The sequence below is a fragment of the Catharus ustulatus genome, chromosome 4 (assembly GCF_009819885.2).
Source record: "Catharus ustulatus isolate bCatUst1 chromosome 4, bCatUst1.pri.v2, whole genome shotgun sequence".
Lineage (NCBI taxonomy): Eukaryota > Metazoa > Chordata > Aves > Passeriformes > Turdidae > Catharus > Catharus ustulatus.
This window is the reverse complement of record NC_046224.1, coordinates 27,331,537-27,352,822: the sequence shown is the minus strand read 5'-3', so window position 1 is coordinate 27,352,822 and position 21,286 is coordinate 27,331,537. Positions and strand designations below refer to the sequence as shown.

The window sequence follows — 21,286 nt, the reverse complement described above, 5'->3', positions numbered from 1 at the left end:
TGTATTTCAGCAGCTTAACTTCTTTATTAATTTTTCTTAGGATTTTCAATGAAAATCAATTGATGAGCTGTCAGTATTTTTTTTTCCTTAAATATAATTTACTCTTTAGTGCTTCTCTCTGAAGAAGGCTGAAAGGCTGTGGACTAACTATGAAATCCATTGAATATTATCAGTGGCATTCCATCCTTTTTCTTTAATCTCTTGCTCTTGACCTAAATAATGTGGTTATTGTGGGATTCTTCTTTGCCAGATAGTCAGAGCTCTTAGAGAGTGTGTGAGTGAAATTAGCAAAGTATGAGGCTTTCCAGACTGGCAAACTGTAACAAGTTGGTGTACTTCGGGTGTGACTGTCTGTTAATTAGAGAAGAGGAAGGGTGATGTGGCTTTATAATCCCCATGACATAGGGAATTACAAGATTTTTGCAGTTTTTTGATCAAGAAATCAAATATGAAAACACGTTCAGAGTAATTTTTAAAGTATTTGGTTAAATGTTTCAGTCCTGCTCAAACCTGTTGAGATCAAATGTTTACTGTAGTTAATTTCAAAAGAGTTTAGTTCCTATTTAACAAAACTATCAGCCATCTTAAAATGGCACATTTCCTTCTCTTACTTTTCCCCTACTTCTGAAATTCTTCCCTCATAATTTTATTTTTGGGGACTCCAGTGGATTCTCCTTCCTAATACAATGCTTCATAAAAGTTGCTTTTATTTCTGGAAATCTAATTTAAATTAACTGTGATGTCATAGATTGAGTGGCAGGTGACTGGATTTCTTGTGACAGTGGTAAGAGTGTGTCATTTGCAACTGTTAATGGCATTGCAAACATCAGGAAGGGAAGGAGGGTCTACAGCAACTTCCCCTCATGCCAAGGTCAGGTCTAAAAAACCAGATGTCCAGATGGCAATAGGATTCCACTTTTGTCAGAGGTTAGCATGCACTGTGTTTTGTCACCAGTTTTACATTGTCACTTGCCGAATGCTTTGCTCAGCCCAGCTGGAACATATAGGTAGAGGAAAGCAAATGAAAGCTAGTGGCCCATCCCAGGAACAGAAGAATGAGCGTGGTTTACTTTCTTGTTTCCAGAAGGTGAGGAAATGTGGGGACTAGGTCTCATGGAGACAGTTAAAATTCAGTTTAATTCTGTATATACAAAAACTGTATGTTACAAAACTTCAGAATGTCTTGGCTTGTGATGGATGAACACAGAGCTTATTCAGCCCTACAGTGCTTTGTACACTGGAAACTACCGTTTCTGACACTGGTAGCAGTTGCATTTTTGGTTCCTCTGACACTTGGAGCTGTTGCTCAAGTCCCAGGACAGGAGTGCTTGGCTTTAGAGTTTACACTGCTTACTCACAAAGTTGATAATTGTTAAGACTTAAAATGTATCATGAGATGCAGATTTAAGTGTGTTGGAAACCTATTGGTGTTACAAGAGAGGCTGAACAAACTGCAGAAACAAAGCAGATTGGAGAGCCAAAGAAATCAGATCACAAACTTTAGTAGCCTTTTCTTTTTATGGTTATTTTAAGAACTAGAAGTAATTAATGTACCTATACAGGAAATTATTGTCTTAAAATGCAACACTTGTGAATGGTTCTATTGCTGGGTTTGTTTTGGGTTATTTGTTTGGATTTTTTTCCTATTCAGCTGAGTTATGTAGCTTTATTGCCTAAACTGCAGACTTTTTGGGTTGCTCGTTTGTTTTTTTAAGGGAGAAATGAGAAGCACTTTCCAGATAGTAGCAGTGCTAGAAAATAGTGACAGATGTTGAACCAGGTGAACCTTTTGTGGGTATAATTGGTTTTCCATAGATTGTGATTGGCAGAAAGTAGTAGGATAAAAGTGTGTATAAGGAAGCTGCCTATGAAACATGAGATATCTATTAGAGTAAAAACCAGTCTTGTCTCCTAATCTTGTGTGTAATTCAGTGTTGTATATTTAGGGTATTAAATCTTTAAAAGAGTTTGTAACCTTAGGGAGGAAGAATTACATCAGGTGGATTGTAATGTAGCAGATTAGGGAAAATAGTTGGATAGCATAAAGAAGCATGGCTATGCTAAAATATTGTGAAGGAAAGATCAAAGCAAACCAAAAAAGGGATAAGTGCACAAACTTAGACCATTCTGCTTAATTTCTACTATGAGGTAAGTTCTCTAATACTGTAATAAGGCAAAAAACTTGTGATAAAATTATAATTTGTTGAAACAGAAAAGTTGTATTTTGACTGACAAGAAGTAGAAAGGTAGAAATATTAAACAAATCTATCCTCTCTTTCCCCATTTCCTAGACTTGAAAAAGTATAATTTTTCCCTTCACTATTTTTCATTTCCAGCTTCTTTCTCTTCTGTTTGAAGATTTATTCAAAAAATTTAACTCTGAGCTGAAAAAGATTGCTGACCAGGTCATCCCCAAGCAGCGTGCAGCTCAGTTTGATGTCGTGAAGCACATGCGGCAGGACCAGATCACCAATGGCATGGTCAATGCCATCTCCACAGTAAGCATTTCTGTTCTCCTTCTAGGATGCAAAGCTTTTCCACCATAGTGAATGATGGAAATGCATGCATTTTTTTTTATGAATCTTCTTGTTTTGGTTTGAGAAGCAGATCTATTTCATGTTTTTTATAGATCAAATTTGTAAAACTCTGTCACAGGCTGGGTATTTAGAATTCACTGAAGAATCAACAATCATCAAGCATCTTTTATTTCAAACTGATGTTTTAGTTTTTGAGAAGGAATGGTAGAAACAGGCAAATTCAAAATTGTGGTTATGATTGTATTTATCCAACTGACTGTCTTCTAGGTTCTACTTGACTATGTGGTTTTTTATTAGCTGGATTTAGCCTAGGTCAGGTTACATCATTTGTACAAAAGATTTTTGAAAAACAGCAGGAAAACATCATGAACAGAAAAAAAAATCCCCTCAACCTCAATTTTGAGCTCTTTGAGGGCCTTTTTATTTTGAAGTTGCTGGAATGAACAAATTTGCAGCATAGGAGTTAGTACTTCTCTGCTAATGGTACTGATGTGTTTAACAGGGAAATCTGCTGCATGCTGTAATATTAAAAAAACCCTGATAATTACCCTTTAAATATTTGTCTTGGTTGGATTTTAGCCTGTTTCTGTCTTCTGCTGGAACAGATACTTTCATTCATGCCAGTGGACAAGAACAATAATAGCTACTACTAACTTTGTCTTTCAGCTCACGTATCTGCAAGAGCAATTTGTGAGAATTCTCCTGAAATTCAGCTGGTGGCTTGTAAAAGACTTTGAAATGCCTAGTTTTTAAAAGAAATTAGATTAGACTTAAGTATTTTAGGAGCTGTAAAAATTGTGGAACTTAATTTTTAATCTTTGGTGCTCTTGAGAGGGCTTTTCTGCCTAGCATGAAACTGAGGTTTTTCTTTGGTTCTTATAAACAAATTAATTACACATATTGCATCCGAAACCACCAACAGTCTGTAACTTACAAAACCCAGTGTTAGAGCTTATCATTGTTTAATTTTATGAGTGCCCTAAATGTAGTTAAATCTCTACAGTGCACGTAACCAAAACAATTGACAGATTTGTTTCTCTAAATGCTAGTGCTTTCTTCTAGCTTGTGCCAGTTTTTCCATTTGGACTGACAGAGATAAATCTGCAAATATTCAGTCCATATTCAGTAAACTCTTCGTTCTTCTTCTGTCTTTGGACTTTATTTTACTGCCACATAAGCAGTTAAACACCATCTGCTCTTAAGCATTGAAAAATAATTTCTCAGGAACAATGCCCAGTGCACACCATTCAAGAGATTAAGCAAATACCATAAAAATCATTCTTGGAAATGACAATCTCCAATCTCACCAGAATGCTTCAATGATAGTCTCAAAGAGCATGAAATAACTGAGCAGATTCATAATTACACCAGTAGCATGCAAAAGAATTCATAGCCCTACTGCATCAGCTGTACAGTGGTACTTGGTGATATTTGCTACAGGTCCTCTCCTTACCCTGTAAAACCCAGAGAGAAGGTTGAGCAGGCAGTAGTGCCACAAGCCTGATGGACATTTCAGCCCCTGAAGAATCACCTGATGCCACTGAGGGGGAAATTTCCCATTCATAAGAGTTCTCAGTAGGATGTTCTCAATGGGTGTGGTCTCGTAACTGCCCTGACCCCTTTTGGTTTTCTTTTTTGTGGACAACTTCTGAAGGTTCCAGTCTGTCCCTTGCAAAGCACAGAGAATATTTTGTATGATGTCTTCAGGCAGCGTTTTTATTTCCCCTTTTTCCCAGTCTTTTTGATTACAGACTCTTCAGGGCAGCAGAGAAGAAACCACATACTTATTTAGCCTACAGATGCAATACTTTTTAGTATGAAGAAAAACTACTGATTTATTGTATTCTTTCACTTACACTCTCATAACACCCAGTCTTAAAAGAATGAAATGGTCAGTGAGTGAACCCTTCCCAAAGATGCTGAACAAGTGAACAGGTTTCTTTTGACTGACTTGCCATTGGGCATGATGTCTTCCCACTTGCTATTACAAATTTGAGACTATGTGGTAGTCTCCAGTGGAACCAAACAACAAAAGCATTCATATGTATGGGTGGTGTTTTCTTCCTGTTGATCACTGAATGGAATTGTGCTGTTAAAAATGTAAATAAAAAAGACAGAGCAAATCAACCTTCTAGAAGGGTTTTGGTGTAGTACCGCTAGCAACTTCAAATTATTTGTTATTATTGGTGTGCTGAGTTTACCAAAAAGGGTTCAAGAATTAGCAGAAGGCCGTCCTTAGGAAAATGTTATCTTTGGACTGACCAGTAACATGGTGCCTGGAGTAAATAGTGTTTCAGACAGAAACTTGTATCCACTGCCTCAGGTGCCGAGAACTGGACGTGGAGTAAATGTCACAAAGGCAAAAATTGTGACACCAAATTTCAAGATTGCAGTAGAGATTATTAAATCTACTTGGCATGGAAATATATTTGTGTAGTAGAACATGCTCTGAACTCCTCTGTTCTCCTAATTAAAACCACAAGTGAGAGTGCCTGTCACAGTCCTGAAACACAAAACTTCTGAGAAGTGCATGGATCTTGCATTTCATATTTGGTGTAATCCAAATATAGAAGTTGGGTTAAACCTATTCCTTACGCGCACACACACACCGGCATTCTTCTCTGGGAAGACACATCAGTGAGTGTTTTTCTTCTCTGTTTTCTTTCTCCAAAAACAAAAGGCTTCAAAAAAAGTACAGGGGCTTTGATGTCAGACTTCTGCAACATAAATGTCTGTGTTTCCTACAAAAGTTGCAAATCATGGAAAAGGCAAAACTGAAATCTGTGGGTTCTATCATGAAATTGTTGTATCACTCCAAAGACCTTTTTTTTTTCTTTTTTAAATACTAAAAAACCTATAAAACAAAACCAAAAAAGTTAATTTATCTAAATTTGAGTATTGATTTACCTGTGTGGGACAGATCAAAAAAGAGTACAGTAATTTCACGAATACAAGCCGCACCAATTTGACCAAAATTTTGGTGGAAACCCGGAAGTGCGGCTAATATTCCGGGGCGGCTAATCTGTTAACAAAATTCTAAAAGCTGCCAACACGGAAGTGAGAGCCCGCGGCAGCCCCAAGCCAAGCTGGAGCCCGGCCGGCCCCGGCAGAGGTGGGAAAGCCTGGCAGAGGCGGGGCCAGCAGTGTGGGGGGCGGGCGGCAGAGCCTGAGCCAGCAGAGCGGGGCAGGGAGGGCGGCAGAGCCTGAGCCAGCATGGCGGGGGAGCCTGGGAGAACTGGGGCTAGCAGTGCAGGGGAGCATGGCAGAAGCAGGAAGGCCGGCGTGTGGGGCTGCCTGGCAGCGGGGGAAGCCCAGCAGAATCGGGGCCAGCAGCGTGGGGGAGCCCGGCGGTGCGGGGGCCTGCAGTGCCAGCCAGGGCGAGGAAACGCGGCGGCGGTGCAGACGGGAGGGGGCGGCCGGCGAGCCTGGTGGCGGCGGCGGCAGCCCTGCCGGCGGGGCGAGCGAAAGCGGCGCTCGCGAAAGCGGCGCGGGGCGGGCGCGGCGCTCGCGAGGCGCGGCGCTCGCGAGGCGCGGCGCAGGGCGAGCGAAAGCGGCAGCGGGGCGGGCGGCGAGCCCGGCGGCGGCAGCCCTGCCAGCCGGGCGAGCGAACGCGGCAGCGGGGCGGTGCTGACGGGAGAGGGGGGCCAGCGAGCCCGGCGGCGGCGGCAGCACCACCCGGCCAGCCCCGCCGAGCCGTGGCGCTGAGCTGGGCCACCCGGCCCCGTCGGCAACCATGAGCGGGCCGAGCCTTCCTGGCCCCGCCCCGAGCCAGTAAAGCCCGCTATGCCGCGATCCTGTTACTAATTGGCCAATTTGTGAAAGCTGCGCACGGATTCTCGCGACAAACGAAAGTGCGGCTAATATTCGGGGTGCGGCTTATCTATTGACAAAGACAGCAACATTGTTGAGGCACCGGGGGTGCGGCTTATAATCCGTGCGGCTTGTATTCGTGAAACTACTGTATTTGTGTGATTGAATTTGTAATAGCAAAAGTATCCTCTCATCTGAAAGGGCAGTCCTTTTGTTTCAACTTCTCTTTAATACTTAATATAGATATTCTATAACTAGGAGTTTATATACAGATAGGTAGTTAGAAACTTGATTTATATAAATGGGTAACATTTATTTTGCGAAGCTCTTCAGATATCATTCTGTCTAGACCCTGGACAAAGTCAAGACAAGAACAGATGGCACAAATTGTTTTGAAACATTAATTTTATTCTACAGGGAAATTGGTCTCTAAAGAGATTCAAGATGGACCGCCAAGGTGTGACACAAGTCTTGTCCCGCTTGTCTTACATCTCTGCTCTGGGAATGATGACCAGGATCTCTTCTCAGTTTGAAAAGACAAGAAAAGTGAGTGGTCCTCGATCACTACAGCCATCTCAGTGGGGGATGCTCTGCCCTTCTGACACTCCTGAAGGAGAGGTGAGGAATTTCTTTTTTGCTTTCTGTATTTCTTGTCCTGAGGAATGGAGACATTGTTTAATTTTAAGCAGGTGGTCCTCCATCGATGAGGAGGTTTCTGGAGAGATAAATTATCCTCAACCTGATAACACAACTTGTGTGACTTCTTACATCCTACCTGTTTACATCCTGGTCCTCCTTACTATATTGCCTATTTTCTCCTGTATAGACTGTGTGGAAACAGTTCTGAAATTATTTGGCTATATCAGAATGACGTGAACAGGTCCCATTTTTGCAGTGGAGGTACTTGCTCTCTTTTGGTGAGAACAGAAAGAGAAAAGTCCTTAACCCCGTATCCGTTTGTTCTGTTATAAACATTCTGTTTAGACCTTGCAGCATCAACCCACAGTGTTTCTGGGAACATGTACCAGTATTTCTTTAGCCATTGGCTGGAGGAAGAAAACCATCTTTGTACATATTTCAACCAAAGAATTTATTCTAACAGTCTTTTTGTTTTGTTTTGCTTTCCTTTCCTTTCCTTTCTGGGTTTTTTTCCGAATAGAAGATATTCTGGGGGGATGAACTCTGAACTTTCTGAATAAGTCAATACGAGCTGGTCTCATTAAGTAGCTGAAATAAAGTTACACTGTATAAGACTGGTTTTCATTAAAAAATGTTAACATTTGTGTTAGGACATACAGGATACATGGAAAATTGATAAATGATCAGATTGTGTATTTCTATTATCTTGCTGAGTAGCTGAGGAGAGAAATACAGGTTTATACATGGTTGGTTAACTTAAAAGCTGTTTCAGTGACTGTATTTTTTATTAGATTGTAAGTGCTGAAACATTACGTTTCAGTGTGATATAGAAAATTCAACCTCTTTTTTCCTCTGAAATTTCAGGATAATTAATTTGTTTAATTTCTTTCTCTTTGTACCTTGTTATCTTTTTGGTTTTGTCAGTCATAAGTACGGTTTAGGGAGGAAAATGTAAGTATGGTATTAACACATAGAAAGAGAAGGGATAAAACTGGTGGATTTTGGTTTTGTTTTTTCCTAGGCCTGTGGTTTGGTTAAAAACCTTGCCCTCATGACTCATATTACTACGGATATGGAAGATGGCCCAATTATTAAATTAGCCAGTAATCTTGGAGTTGAAGATGTCAACTTGCTTTGTGGTGAAGAACTTTCATACCCAAACGTGTTCCTGGTTTTTCTTAATGGTATGTTACTTTTCAGCAGTCTTGACTCTGATTTCTTGCTGATGGAGAGTTAGGCTTCAGAAACCCTCCAGTAGTTCTTGGAGCACAGTCAACAACAGATGCTGCTTTCCACATGCAAATAATTTCCTCTGTAAATATTTTGATAGGATTGGGCAAAGTAGATGGGCCAGATGATGACACTTAGCTGAATGAAGTTGTGTCTTCAGAACTCTGACTGCAGATATGTGTAGCAGGGAGATTGAAGCTTTCTCAAATTCCAGCCCTGTTTTTAAGCCCTCTTGCATAAACAGGCACAAAAATATATGTACATTCAACTAGAGGAAGGTTTGTTTTTTCAGATATTGGCCAAAGGAAGTGCCATTCATTAAGTACTTTTAAAAGAAAATAACTTCAATTTGTGATATGTAATATTGTAATAAATTTACAAATTCAGATCTTTCTTTACAGAAAATATTCAGTTTTTTGCAATCTTTATGTATTTTTATGTATATTCATGAATTTTAAAGTACCTTTAAAAACAGAAAGGAAACATAAATGTTGTTTGAAAAGTTTAACAATGCTATTCTCTATAAAACTACCTTTGAAGGACCATCTTGCTTTGTGCGTGATTAGAGAAATTAGACCCAGGAAAACAGACCTCTCTTGTTAAAGGGATGATTTGGCACACGTGCTTTGCATCTGCACATTCATATTTCTTTTACAACTGATCTTTTAGTGTTTCTAAAACAACAGGTACTATGGTATCAGATTTCAAAATACTGACATTTTTAAAACTATAACTGTGATTTCAAAATAGCCTTTTGTCAGCAGCATCCACTTCCAGGAACTAGTATGTGACTAGTGTCTGTCACCATGTATAAGTTCTCCATTTACCCTTGAGTTAAACAGCAGTTGTTCTTCAATCCTGCCTTTCCCTGGTAACATAAAAGCAGCACTTGACCAAACTGCATTCCTTTGCTCTGCTTTTCTGTAGCAGTATGTTGAAGATAAGGTTCACTGAAACCACATGTACTTTCTTCTGTCTTGTTTTATGGTCCAAAGGGGAGTGCAGAGCCAAAATATTGGACTCTTCTTTCACAAGCTCAGTTCACAGTACAGAACAAGGTAGTATGTTACCAAATGTAGGTGAATTAGTACTAAGTGAGGCAAGCCAAAGTACTGTTCAGTCCACTGGTTTGTGGGTTTAATCCATAAAAAGTTGACACGTGTGGATAGCTGACTTGATCCTGATTGAAACTTATTACCTGAAAAGGCAGATAATCTGTTAAGTACAAATTCTTTAAACTGTAAAGCCCTTTCTGTTGTCTTATAAACTGCCTAAACTATCAACCTTATTTTTCTCCTTTAAAGTGTGACCATAGAGGTTTATTTGATATATTAAGACTACTTTGATCAGGTGACTCTTTAAATGAATTTCACAGTAATTTCACAACTATAAGGCACATCTTTTTGACTAAAATTTTCCCCGAACCCAGAAGTGCACCTTATAGTCCGGTGCGCCTTATATAATGGACAAAGTTGTGAAAATTGCCAACCCGGAAGTGCGAGCCCACAACAGTCCTGAGACGAGCAGAGCCCACCCAGCAGCGGCATTGGGCCAGCGAGCCTGGCGGCATCGGGGCAGCAACGGTGCTGGGGGAAAGCCCGGCAGCACAGCCCGGGCAGGGAGGGAAAGCCGGCGGCATCAGGGCAGCGGTGGCGCGGTGTGAACCCGCCAGCATCGGGGCAGCAATGGCGCGGTGTGAGCCCGCCGGCATCGGGGCAGCGGCGGCGGGGCATGAGCCCGCTGGCATCAGGGCTGCGCTGGCACGGGGGAAAAGCCCGGGGGGGCGCAGGGCTCTCGGCACGGCATGGGGCACCCGGAGCGCCAGGGCAGCGCAGGGAGGGAGGGAGCGGGCTGCCGCAGAAGCTGCGAGCTGCGGGCACTCTGAGCTGCCGCGAGCCACCACGACCCCCAGGCACTCCGAGCCGCCGTGAGCCCTGGGCGCTCCGAGCCACCGCGAGCCGCCACGAGCTGCGGCCCCCTCCCCAGCCGCCGCAGCCCTGGTGCTGCGGGAGCCCTGTGCCGCGAGGGGACGTGGCACCACAACACCGCGGAGCCACAAGGGGGAACAGCACGGCGGTACCACAGAGCTGCGAGCGGGAAAGGCGTGGTGGCAGCGCCAAGCCGCAGGGGACGGGTGGCACGGCAGGAACGCCAAGACGAGTGAGGGACAGGCGGGACGGCGGATGTGCCAAACCGAGCAAGGGACAGGCGGCAGGGCGGAGCTGCGAGGGGAAACAACATGGCAGCACAACGGAGCTGCAAGGTGGAGGTGGCCCCGCGGCTGCACCGAGCCGCGCCAGCAGGCACTGGGGGCGGGCGGGATTGCCAGGGCCCACTGCACGGGGAGGGCGCCTGGGGCTGCCTTTGAAAGCCTACGCCAATCTGTGAAAAATGTTTGCAAATTGAGCACCTGCCAGTAAACTCCATTGCGCGATTCCGTTACTTAATTCGTTATTTTGTTGCGCGCAGCTTGGCTCCTCACTGCGCAAAAAAAGTGCGCCTTATAGTCCAGTGCGCCTTATATAATGTACAAAGTTGTGAAATTTGCTGACTCCCGGAGATGTACCTTAAAGTCTGGTGCGCCTTATGGTCATGAAGTTACTGTACTTTGTTTGTTCATCATGTATCAGAATATTTAAGTATGAGCTGAAGTGCCCTGCTAAGATAGCTGAGTTGAGCTAAGTATCTGAAAGAGAAATTCTGGTGCTGTTGTGAGTGATCACAATGTATCATATCCTGATATATCAAAATATTGGGAGTTTAAAATTTCTGACAAGGCAGCAGGGCCATTCCTTGCACTATTCTTGGAAACGTTGAATCCATTTCAGTGCAGGGGAAGTTGCAGGCTTCAGATAGGTGAAATTGCAAACTTCAAAGTTGTTAACTTGTGCACCAACTGAGCAGAAACATACTTGAAGAAAGCTGGGAGAAACACATTGTTTGGTTTCTTGGGTTGTTTGGAAGCATGCAAGTAGATGACTTACGAAATTCTGATAATTTTGAATTGAGAGGAAAAAAAAGAACCAATTCTTATTCATGTTAGAGAAGGGAGATTTTATAACAACTCATTATTTGCAAGAAGCAGTATATATGCATACCACACGTGATCATAATTTGTAGTTTTGGATGTGCAAAGGATGCACCAGACACTTATTCTCTCTCTGAACAGGTAACATCCTTGGTGTCATACGTGATCACCAGAAATTAGTTAACACCTTTCGGATCTTGCGTCGAGCAGGTTATATCAATGAATTCGTTTCCATCTCCACTAATCTGTCTGACAGATGTGTCTACATTTCCTCTGATGGAGGGAGATTGTGCAGGTAAACTTCTCATCAGAATTACCTCACTACTGAACTGGCTATAAACACTTTCTATGCACTGGACTGACTTTCATGGGAGCAGATTTAAGCAAATTCAGTAAGACTTGAGCATCTCTTTTCTCCTTAAATAGCCCTCTTTTAAAACAGGTAGAGCTTGGAAGAGGCAGAATGGATTTATGACTATATACATATTTTAGTGTTGACTATCTGTGTGCATGTTCTGTGTGCACTTCAACAAAGCAGTCACAACTACTGGTGGCATTCCACTTCATTCATTAATTGAATCTCAGAGCATGTTGAATGCAGTTTGAGGCATGTCAGGGGCTCCACAATAGTAAATGTACAAACCATCAGTTGATCATACCTGGTCAAGAGATCCAGAGTAGGGGCATATTCGGTGGCAGAGAAATCACTTTTCCAGTCAGGGCTAATATGTGTAGTTTGGGAGAAGGCAGTAAAGCTTGCAATTTTTAAAATAAAAGCAAGGGAAATCATGTGGTTTTGCAAGGCTGTACCAAGTTTGCTTTGTGGCACCCCTCACCCTGCAATTGTTCAGCTACCCCTATTAACCATTTAGAAGTGCTTACTAGTCTTCTAACACTTACTTCAGAGGGGACTCCACAAGTATCTTGTAGCTATTTGCTACTCTTTATCAAAGCAACTTGTCCAAATAGCAACAGCCCTTGACGTTGCCTTCTTGCATGCCATCCTTTGTGTCAGTGTTTTTGTGTGGTAGGGAAGCCTTCAGAGATCCATGTGCTGTTGAAATTTATGGATTCATCAGAGATCACCCACAGTAAATGCCTGTACTTTACAGCATGTAGGCAATTGCAGAATGCAACTTTCCACGTGGACACTTGAGCACAAACTGTTCACTTAAATCCTTGCAATAACCATGGTACTAATAGCTTTGGAGTTTGAGAAATCTCAAATCTTTTAAAGCCATCATCAAAATCTGTAGGTAAAACTTATAAAATTTTAGTTGAAAGATTTAAAGGGAAAAAATGGCTTTCACCTCAAAATTTAAGTCTTGATTTTTCTGATACGCATTTTAAGTTATGTCAAACTAAGGTCTGAATAGTTACTGATTTTATTTATGTGGTTTTATCAGTTAAAGGCCGATAAATTTTAGAGAACAGTTTATAGAATAGGTTCTTCATGTAAGTATAAATTAACTTACCTAAGTATTTGCTATGACAATTTTTTTTTGTTGTTGTTTTTTAATTTCAGGCCTTACATAATTGTCAAGAAACAAAAACCTGCAGTTACAAACAAGCATATGGAAGAACTGGCTCAGGGCTACAGGTACACAGTTCAAATAGACCATATTCATCTTCACCAAGTAAATACTGCGTGGAGATACTTCAGTCAGTCATTATTTCACAGTCTTGGGGTTAGCTAATTAGAGAAGTCTACTCTTCTATATCAATTCATAACCTCTGTACTGGAGATTTTCTGTCTAACATCAAAATAAGGCTGGTGTTCTTTCTTTGTTACTGCTGTGAGATTTGGTGAGTGTACAGAAAAAATACATCTCACAGCCTCATCTTTCTGCAAGTGGAAAGTATGAGGCAGTATCATCCTCCTGATTGAAAAATCAAGCACCTCACAGGAATATCAAATTATCCACCCTAAACTAGGCACATTCAGAATTTTTGAAAGTCCTTGCAAATTCTTATCTTACGTATTTTTTAAAAATACCCACACTTAAACAAAGGCATTTAAATTCACCTCTAATTAAATTTCACAAAATTATCACAAAAACATATGTGATTATTGTTATGTTTGCCTACACTTACAGTGATGGTGAGTACATATGGGAAGATTTTATTTAGTTGTTCAATAAGTAACATTCATCTGTCAGACTGGGAGGCAGTGAAGGGGCAACAGGATTAAAAAGCCCATTTTTCTTCAATCTGTAATATGCACAGAACTTAACATGTAGAAGTATTTATCTGATTTAACTTTACATATTACATTCCTTTAATATATGTACTAAGTATTTTATGTTTGCAGAAATATAAGACAGTACTTCTAGTGTAATCTTCAGTTTATCTGTAGGAATTTTGAAGATTTCTTGCATGAAGGCCTCGTTGAATATTTGGATGTGAATGAAGAAAATGACTGTAACATTGCCCTGTATGAAAATACAATCAATAAGTAAGTATGCATTCAGTAAATGGTACAGGAAAAACCTTCATAGGGTGACTCTCTGAAATACAAACATAAATAATGTTACTGTTTCACATGTACATTACTCCCTTGCTAATGGTTGAAACTACTCCAGATGAAAGCTAAAGAAAGAAATCTGTCTGCACACATCCTAAATTATCCATGGGAAGTTACAAAAAATGGTTTAGGTTTTGGGAGATCTGTTCATCCTACTAACTCTCAAAAATATAAATACTTCAAAGATACATCCTTTCTTTCTCTGGATGTGGCTCTTTTTTTGTGTTCTGTTCATTGGGCTGCTCGTCATAAATAATTTTATCAAATAGGTATCCAGAACGCAAATGGTTCTACCTGTTATTTGATTATGTTAGCATATCATGATTGTTTGTAAATTTATTTTCTGGCTATAAAGGGACCCTAGACGCCCACCTTACAGTAAGTGGAGTGCTGGAATGAGATCTTCCGTTTGACTTTTGAATGTATAATAGACCATAATAAAAATGTCTGCACCATTCTGTGTATTCTTTACCACACATCTTAAAACCATTTTTGATATGTGATTTTATTTCTGAAAGATTTCCAGATCTGTTAGGTTTTCCAGGTATTTGAAGGACCTGCTACAATTTTTTTTTTACTCTAATCTTCTGACTGTGATTAAAGAGCCCACATTAAAGAAAGGATTCTTTTAAATTTTTAAGTCTTCCTATGTTTTTACTGATTTTTAATGTTTCTCTGACAATATACTGTAAACTGAAGGCTGAATGTGAAATGGTAGAAGTTATCTCTGTGAAATGTTTGATCAGTAAATGTATGCAGAAAATTCTTTTTCTAAATAATCTGTCCTGGTCAAGTACTCCTGAAGGCTAATAGAAATACATCATTGATTTCAGTGGAGCTGGGTGAACCCTTCAATTATCTTTAACCTTTGCTAAATATAATGGATTAACTGCTAATTAAATTGCGTTGCTCCTACAGGCTTTTGAAGACTTTATCACTTTAAGAAATTACTCTTGCATGCTCTTGACTGAGTTCTGTATACATGAGCAAAGAAGAGCGCACACAATTGCTGTCATTTGTGCCAAAATTAAATAACTTCCACAAAGCACCAGAGCTGAGAATTTAAGTTACAGGACAACTGACTCAACTAGGAAGTTTAATGGGAATGTATCACATTAAATCATTGTTTAGTCCAAAAGAGGAGGTGAAAGTGAACTTCCAGTAGACCAGTGTGAAGAAAGGACTCCACAATAACTCCCATGAAGCTCAGAAGATTCTTGTATTATCCATCAACTGTTTTGAGTTTGGCTTCAATTCTAAGAGTGGCTAGCAGTGCCAGAGTATCTGAGCTTGCATCATATGAGCACATTGCTCCGTGTATTTGGTAATGATATTCCCTACATCCTGACTACTTGACTTGTACCCCCTTCTCCCAGATGATCATCCTGCATTTTAAATGGTGTGACCATGTTGGTACAGCTCGTTCTGCTAATGCAGCTGATACTTCAGATAGGGGGTTGTATCCCAGTAACATTCCCACTTTTGTAATATAGGCTTTTTTTTTGCTACAGTATCCTCTCTTTATCTTTCCAGTCCCATTTGGGGGATTGGAAGAAGTTAAATGCTCTTTGGAGTATTTGACTTTATAGCATTCAGTTTCTTCCTTACACATTTTGTAACTCTGCTTTTCAAGCTCAGGAGGTTGCCTTTCCTTTCTTGAGCCTGGTTCTGGCAGTTGCATTTTTGACCTGCAGAAATTGAACTGCCCTGTAAAGTTTGAAGGTCTCCCGTTAGCACACCAGAATACTTCGTAAGGTGGTAGGATGTGTGTGGGTTGCATCATCTTTAGTTGAAATAGGATTGATCTCACTGGAAGAAGACATTTGTTGAATACCCTATATGGAAATGTATATCTACTTCCATGCACTTGTACCCTCTGGAGAAATCTGCAAACTTCTCTATCAGTAAGTCTCACGCCTCTGGTTTCAGTATTTGAAAAGTGTCAGCAGTTCTGTGAAGTTTTGCAGAACAGGGGAGCATTCTCTGCTTTAGGTTTGCCACGGGCTCTTCAGACGATTTTGCAATTACTTGACTGCAGTTTGGATTCTCCCATTAATATTTTCTTAAGACAGGCTTTAGATAACATAGATAACATTTTGTCAAGTGGAAAAAAGTAGTGGTTGTCTTCTGGCCAGCAGGTGATTTTTAGGTTGTTCAGTTGTATTTGTGATTTATAAACATTTGTAAGACTAATAGATAATTTCATCAGTTTAATCCTCAGGATTTCCATGCCTATTTTTTTTCCAGCTTTCAGATTTCATTATTTTTCTAGTAGTACATATATTGTTATCTAAGTTCCTGCTGGCACTTGTCTTCAGTCTGTATGTGCTTGTGGGTAATTCCTTAGCCTTTTTCAGTTTACGGTGCTTTGCTGTACTGAACGTTGCCACTTGTCACTTCCTTGGCAAGATCCTAAAGTTTAGGAATCAAATTAATTTATTTAAATAATTAAAGTCTTCCAAAAGTCTTCCAAGAGAAGTCCAACATTAAAGGTGAGATTTTCAGAATGCATTGGGTTTAAATGTCTGGGAGAAGCAATATGCATTAGCCCAAGCTCTCTGTAATAAATCCAGCACATGAAAGATAGACTTTGAATTGGTTTAGTTATAATCATCTGTATTTCATAATTCCCCACTTCCTAATTATTTATCTTGATTGAAATTCCTATGTGCTCCAGCTAAGCTTTATTGTACACTTCATTCTTAGTTATTAGTCTCTCCACTTGCATCCCAGTGCATGCTGTGATTTGTCTTTATTGAGCATGGACTTTCTTTTCTGAAGCTCATGTCAGATAGAACAAATTGTCTCTCTATCTTTACTCCTTTTCCCTGTCTTTTTACTTCTCATCAGTACTGTCTTTTAACAACATAATCACTTCCAAAATATTTGCAGAGCTTTTTAAATAGTGTTGTATTATGTCATGTAGCTATGGCACTGGATCTGGTTTGGAGACAGATGTTTTCTTTTTAACTGATATAGCTGACCTTGGAAAACTAAAACAGGTTTTTTAATGCCCGAATCTGTTGTGCTCTTCCTTCTTCTATCTCCCCAGTGGATTTCTGGATCTCTGAGATTAGTAATTTGATGCGGAGGGCTCTCACTACATGAGAAGACATTCCTTAAGGCATTTTGGGTCTTACTGTATAAACTGATGTTTTATTTTCTCACTGAGCTCCCTCAGGTTGTAGCTATCTGAAGGCTTTTCCTCCTTTATGGAATTTTATAAACCCTGATTTATTTCTCTTTCATTTCTTTTCATGTGGAAACACTTAAAGCCAAAAGAAAGTTGTTGGGTTTTTGTAATAAAAATAAAAATCCTGTAGTGAATACGTGTTTTGAGGTCCTACTGACTTACATTCTCCTGAACAGAATTGAGTTTGAAGTGTTATGAGATACTGCTAAATTGAATAAATTCTACTAAAGTTGTTTGTTTACAAGTCTACCATAATTGATACTCTTTCTTTTAAGAGATACAACCCATTTGGAGATTGAGCCTTTCACGCTTCTCGGTGTCTGTGCTGGGCTGATTCCATATCCTCACCACAACCAGTCCCCAAGAAACACCTACCAGTGTGCCATGGGGAAACAAGCCATGGGTAAGGCTTCACTTCTTATTCCTCTTTGAAGTGTTATGTAGTTTTTGAAGCTATGTAGCAAAAGAGACAAACAAAAAGTCTTTCTTTCCTGGCTCACATAGAGGCTTTGCTAGGAAGACTTAAAGAGCACTTCTTTAGCTTTGAGAAAAAATTTACCTCTGAAACTTGGAAAGATTAGTGTGAAAAAAAGTACCAGTCAGTTTTACTTAATGAAGACTATATCTGCATTTTTTAACACTTAAAATAAAATGTTAATAAACTGGGACACTTTTGTGTTTTCTATGGGGTTTTATTGGAAATCATCATGACTTTCAATATCTGCAGGATTGAAAGAATGGGGCTTTCTTTCTCTTTATGCTGAAATGTGCTGAATGTTTCCAGACAAATAAAGAGTTAAAAAGTGTTCTCACAAAGAGAGACACAGCACAGATTGAGGAGCATTTCCTTGACTGGTTGAGTAAGTGTCCTAAAAATAAATATATCAATAGTTAACATTTACATCAGAGAGTAAGAAGAATCAAGTGTGAAAGGGAGTGGTTAGTAATTTGAACATTTTCCACAGCCATAGTTTAGATTTTGTGCTTTTGCTGTTTTGGATGAAGAGGCTGAGTACTGAAACAAAATTAATTTTCTGATTATTTAATATGACAGTGTGATATTTGGTCATTAAAACCCATCTGTTTTGTAAATTTGCTGCAGGGGGTAATTGACAGCAGTTGAGTTCTAATCCTTTCTTTAAGCCCCAGCAAAACCAGCATTAAAGTGTCCAAGTCTATGGTCTGTGATCAAGGCAGAGGAGCCTGAGCAGTCATACATCAATTCAGACAGCTGCATTCAGACTGGTGCTCTACAGGCTGGTTTCATGCCTTGTATTGATGACTTGCTTGCAAGTTGGGAGCTACAGTAGCACAGCTCTGTCTCATGAAGAAACTGCCACTTCAGTTAGGTTTACTAAACCATTTATTTTGTGCTGTGTCTTCAAAGCTGAAACACTGCACCTTTTGTGAGACTTCTTCAGTAGGATTAATAGCAAAGTAACTGCCTTATGCTGAACTATCATGTTGAGCACATGAAAAAGAGAAAATAGCAAGATGCATGTTCTCTGTTTAAATTAAAAAAAAAAAAAAAGGGTGAGTGGGTGGAAAGAGGAGCAATGCAATCTTTTTCCTTACAGTTCTCCCCCATCCCATTATCTTTCCCTCACCCCTGAGTCTCTATTTTATGACTATTAGTCTCAGAAGGTTTGGTTAGTTACCACACACAGTTAAGCAGGATCAGTGTGTACAGAAAGCCAATTCAGTATCTGTGGAGTTCTTTTGTAGTTTTCTGTGTGAAGGTTTTTTTCCCCGTTTTGTTTTGAGTGTCATTTGCAATTCATTGTCTGTGTTTTCTGAGGTTGGTGTATTCAGCTGCTTTGACCCTAGGTCTTGCACATTTAGCTCCTTGGATACAATCCTCTGACGTTCCTGCTGACGCTAGGAACACAAAAGCCATTGAATATCTTGAGCAATAAAAAAAGCCTTTGTTTCAGTTTGTTATGACTAAACACCTGACTCAAAGAATAAGCAGCTAGATAAAAGTAAATTTTAAAAGTTGGCACATGACTTGAGCTATATTTTGCTTTGTCTGAAGTACCTGCAAACACCTGAAGCTTTTTGTAATAACTGCTTAAAAAAAAGCTACCATAAGTAATGTAAGTAATATGTAGGGCCAGAGAAGATTTTTCTCCACACTTATTGATCAGATGAGACCTAGAGGGTATTCCTGAAACATTGCTCATACTTTTTTCCTGGTTATTTTTGTGAAGAGATGTGATGTAGTGCTTCAGACCCAATCTTTAAGTAACGATCCACCTTTAGTGCTTTCTTTTTCCATACTGAAATTGCAGAGTGACTCCTCATTGAGCACTGCTATGTGGAAAGTCTCATGTCCAAGTTCTCTATGTCACTCCCTCAGCTGTCAAAACCTGGGGTGGTGAAGGGAGCCCAGGATTCAGACTGGGAGAGGAGAGCCTTGTGCTTGTCTGCACTGACCCACCCCCTCTGACCACATCACAGCGCTGTCCAGAAGCTTTGGACAGTCTTTTCTTTTTTAAGTCCCTTTTTTAAGCAACATCAAGCTAAGCAAAAGTGTGAAAGCACAAGTAAGTGGAGAATGGACATCAGAGATTGCAATAAGGTCTGTAATCCAGTGTCCCTGACAAGTGTTCGGTCCTAAAGTAGTAATGTTTCTTCTGGAGAGCATTATGTGTCCTGAAAATACCTCCCTTTCAGGGGTAGATGAGTCATCGTCATCTTGTTGGAGGACTAGAGCTGCACTTAATGACCAAACTGGATTTTAGTAAAATTAAATTGAAATTACACACCTCACTTTTGTCATAGATTATTTACCATATGTTGCAGGTTGAACTGTAAGACTGACAGGAAGTTAGATAGTAAATACGATAGTAGCTGCAAATACCTCAGTTGAATGTTGACATTTCAGTGCAAGGTTAACAGTTGTAGCTTAAAATCTCAGGAGTACTTAAGATGAAAATACAAGTGTCTGTACTGTTTGCATTTTAGGTGTTGGTAAAATAGTGCTTAAGAGGATCAAAGGCTTCTACAGTTAGAAAAATAGTTCTTATCAGAGTTTTTAAATTCCATTAAGACACAAAAACCTAGTCAGTTTTCCACATTGTACATCTGTGACTGTGTAAAAGCCTAATATGAAGAAAGAAAAAATACAGTTTTCCTGCCAGTAATCCCCCATATTGCACATGCACATGTGCTGCTGTGTAAGTGATGGTGTGAGTACACAAAGCAAGCTGTACACTCACAGCCCAACTGTGTACTGCAGCTTCAACCCAAATGACATAACACAAGTCTTGACCAGGGAAAGGAGAATTTGGGTGTTGATTATTACTTTAACCTTTAAAAGAAAAGATGTATTTGAGGGGACAGACCTAGGTGGGTGAGAGCTTTGTTGTAGAAGCTTATAATGAAGCAAAAACTTCGATATTACAAAAAAAATCACTGTATTACTGTATCATGTACTTTCTGCTTTGCTTCTGTGAAGTAGCAAAGCCCTTTATATATTGCTCTACCCTTTACTGTAGCCAGCTGAATATGTTAAAATTGAGTTGAGAAGATAAATATGCTTCAAGGAACTGAGCGCTGGGGGATTTTGGCAGTTGTGAAAGCTCTTTGGTGGACTGAGAGCCAGAGGCCTCCCAAATTTTGTACAGGTAGCCTAGGGGCACAGAATCTAAACAAACCTCAAAGCAAAAGCAGCTGTTGCTGGTCATCACAGCTGGATCTGTGAGCGCTGTGGCTGCAGCTCTGTTCTGCCACTGCTCTTTGAGGACTGTTTGTGCTCTGCAACATGACCTCAATTTTGACACCTCTGCTCTCCTTGGTAAGAGCCACAGAAGTGCTGAGGCAGAAATGAGCTCTTCTCCCCTGCCCCCCCAATTTACCCATAATCTTTTTAACCCACTCATTAATCTTTCTGCTGTGAAAGGAGTATTCCTAATACTTAACCTCCAGACCACTTTAATGCATGTACTGTAACAATCTATCTGAGCCAAGTCAGAGCCCCCTCCACAAGGTTTATCACAGCATTTTAAAAATATACTTCTTCCCTCTTGTTTTGTGCTCTTATAAAAGAACAGAATCATAGAAAATCCATGGTGAAAACAGGGGAAATACAGAATTACAGCAATTATTTTCTTGGCATGTGCAGTAGTAGTCCTTTTGGTTCAAGTAGATTGATTTCTGTGTCCTTGTTAATTTTGATTGTACAGTTTAATGTTCTTTAAGTGATACACCAGAGAATTGGATTATTGCTTATTTTAGCTGGCTGTTTGTTCTGGTGAGTTCTCAAAACTTTCAGCATCAGAATAACAATGCTTCATTTATGCTAAATATCAGTAGTGTTTTTA

The 21,286-nt window shown here is 40.1% G+C and overlaps 1 protein-coding gene across 1 annotated transcript in view; it reads left to right on the top strand.

Annotated features, from left to right (window-relative positions):
- POLR3B (RNA polymerase III subunit B) overlaps positions 1 to 21,286 on the top strand; it is a 73,723-nt gene that overhangs the window by 22,450 nt on the left and 29,987 nt on the right. Inside the window, exons 13-19 of the mRNA XM_033058158.2 lie at positions 2,337 to 2,498; positions 6,765 to 6,965; positions 8,008 to 8,170; positions 11,386 to 11,539; positions 12,770 to 12,844; positions 13,601 to 13,699; positions 17,237 to 17,364. Coding sequence (XP_032914049.1) covers positions 2,337 to 2,498; positions 6,765 to 6,965; positions 8,008 to 8,170; positions 11,386 to 11,539; positions 12,770 to 12,844; positions 13,601 to 13,699; positions 17,237 to 17,364 — 982 coding nt within the window. The remainder of the gene's footprint in view (positions 1 to 2,336; positions 2,499 to 6,764; positions 6,966 to 8,007; positions 8,171 to 11,385; positions 11,540 to 12,769; positions 12,845 to 13,600; positions 13,700 to 17,236; positions 17,365 to 21,286) is intronic.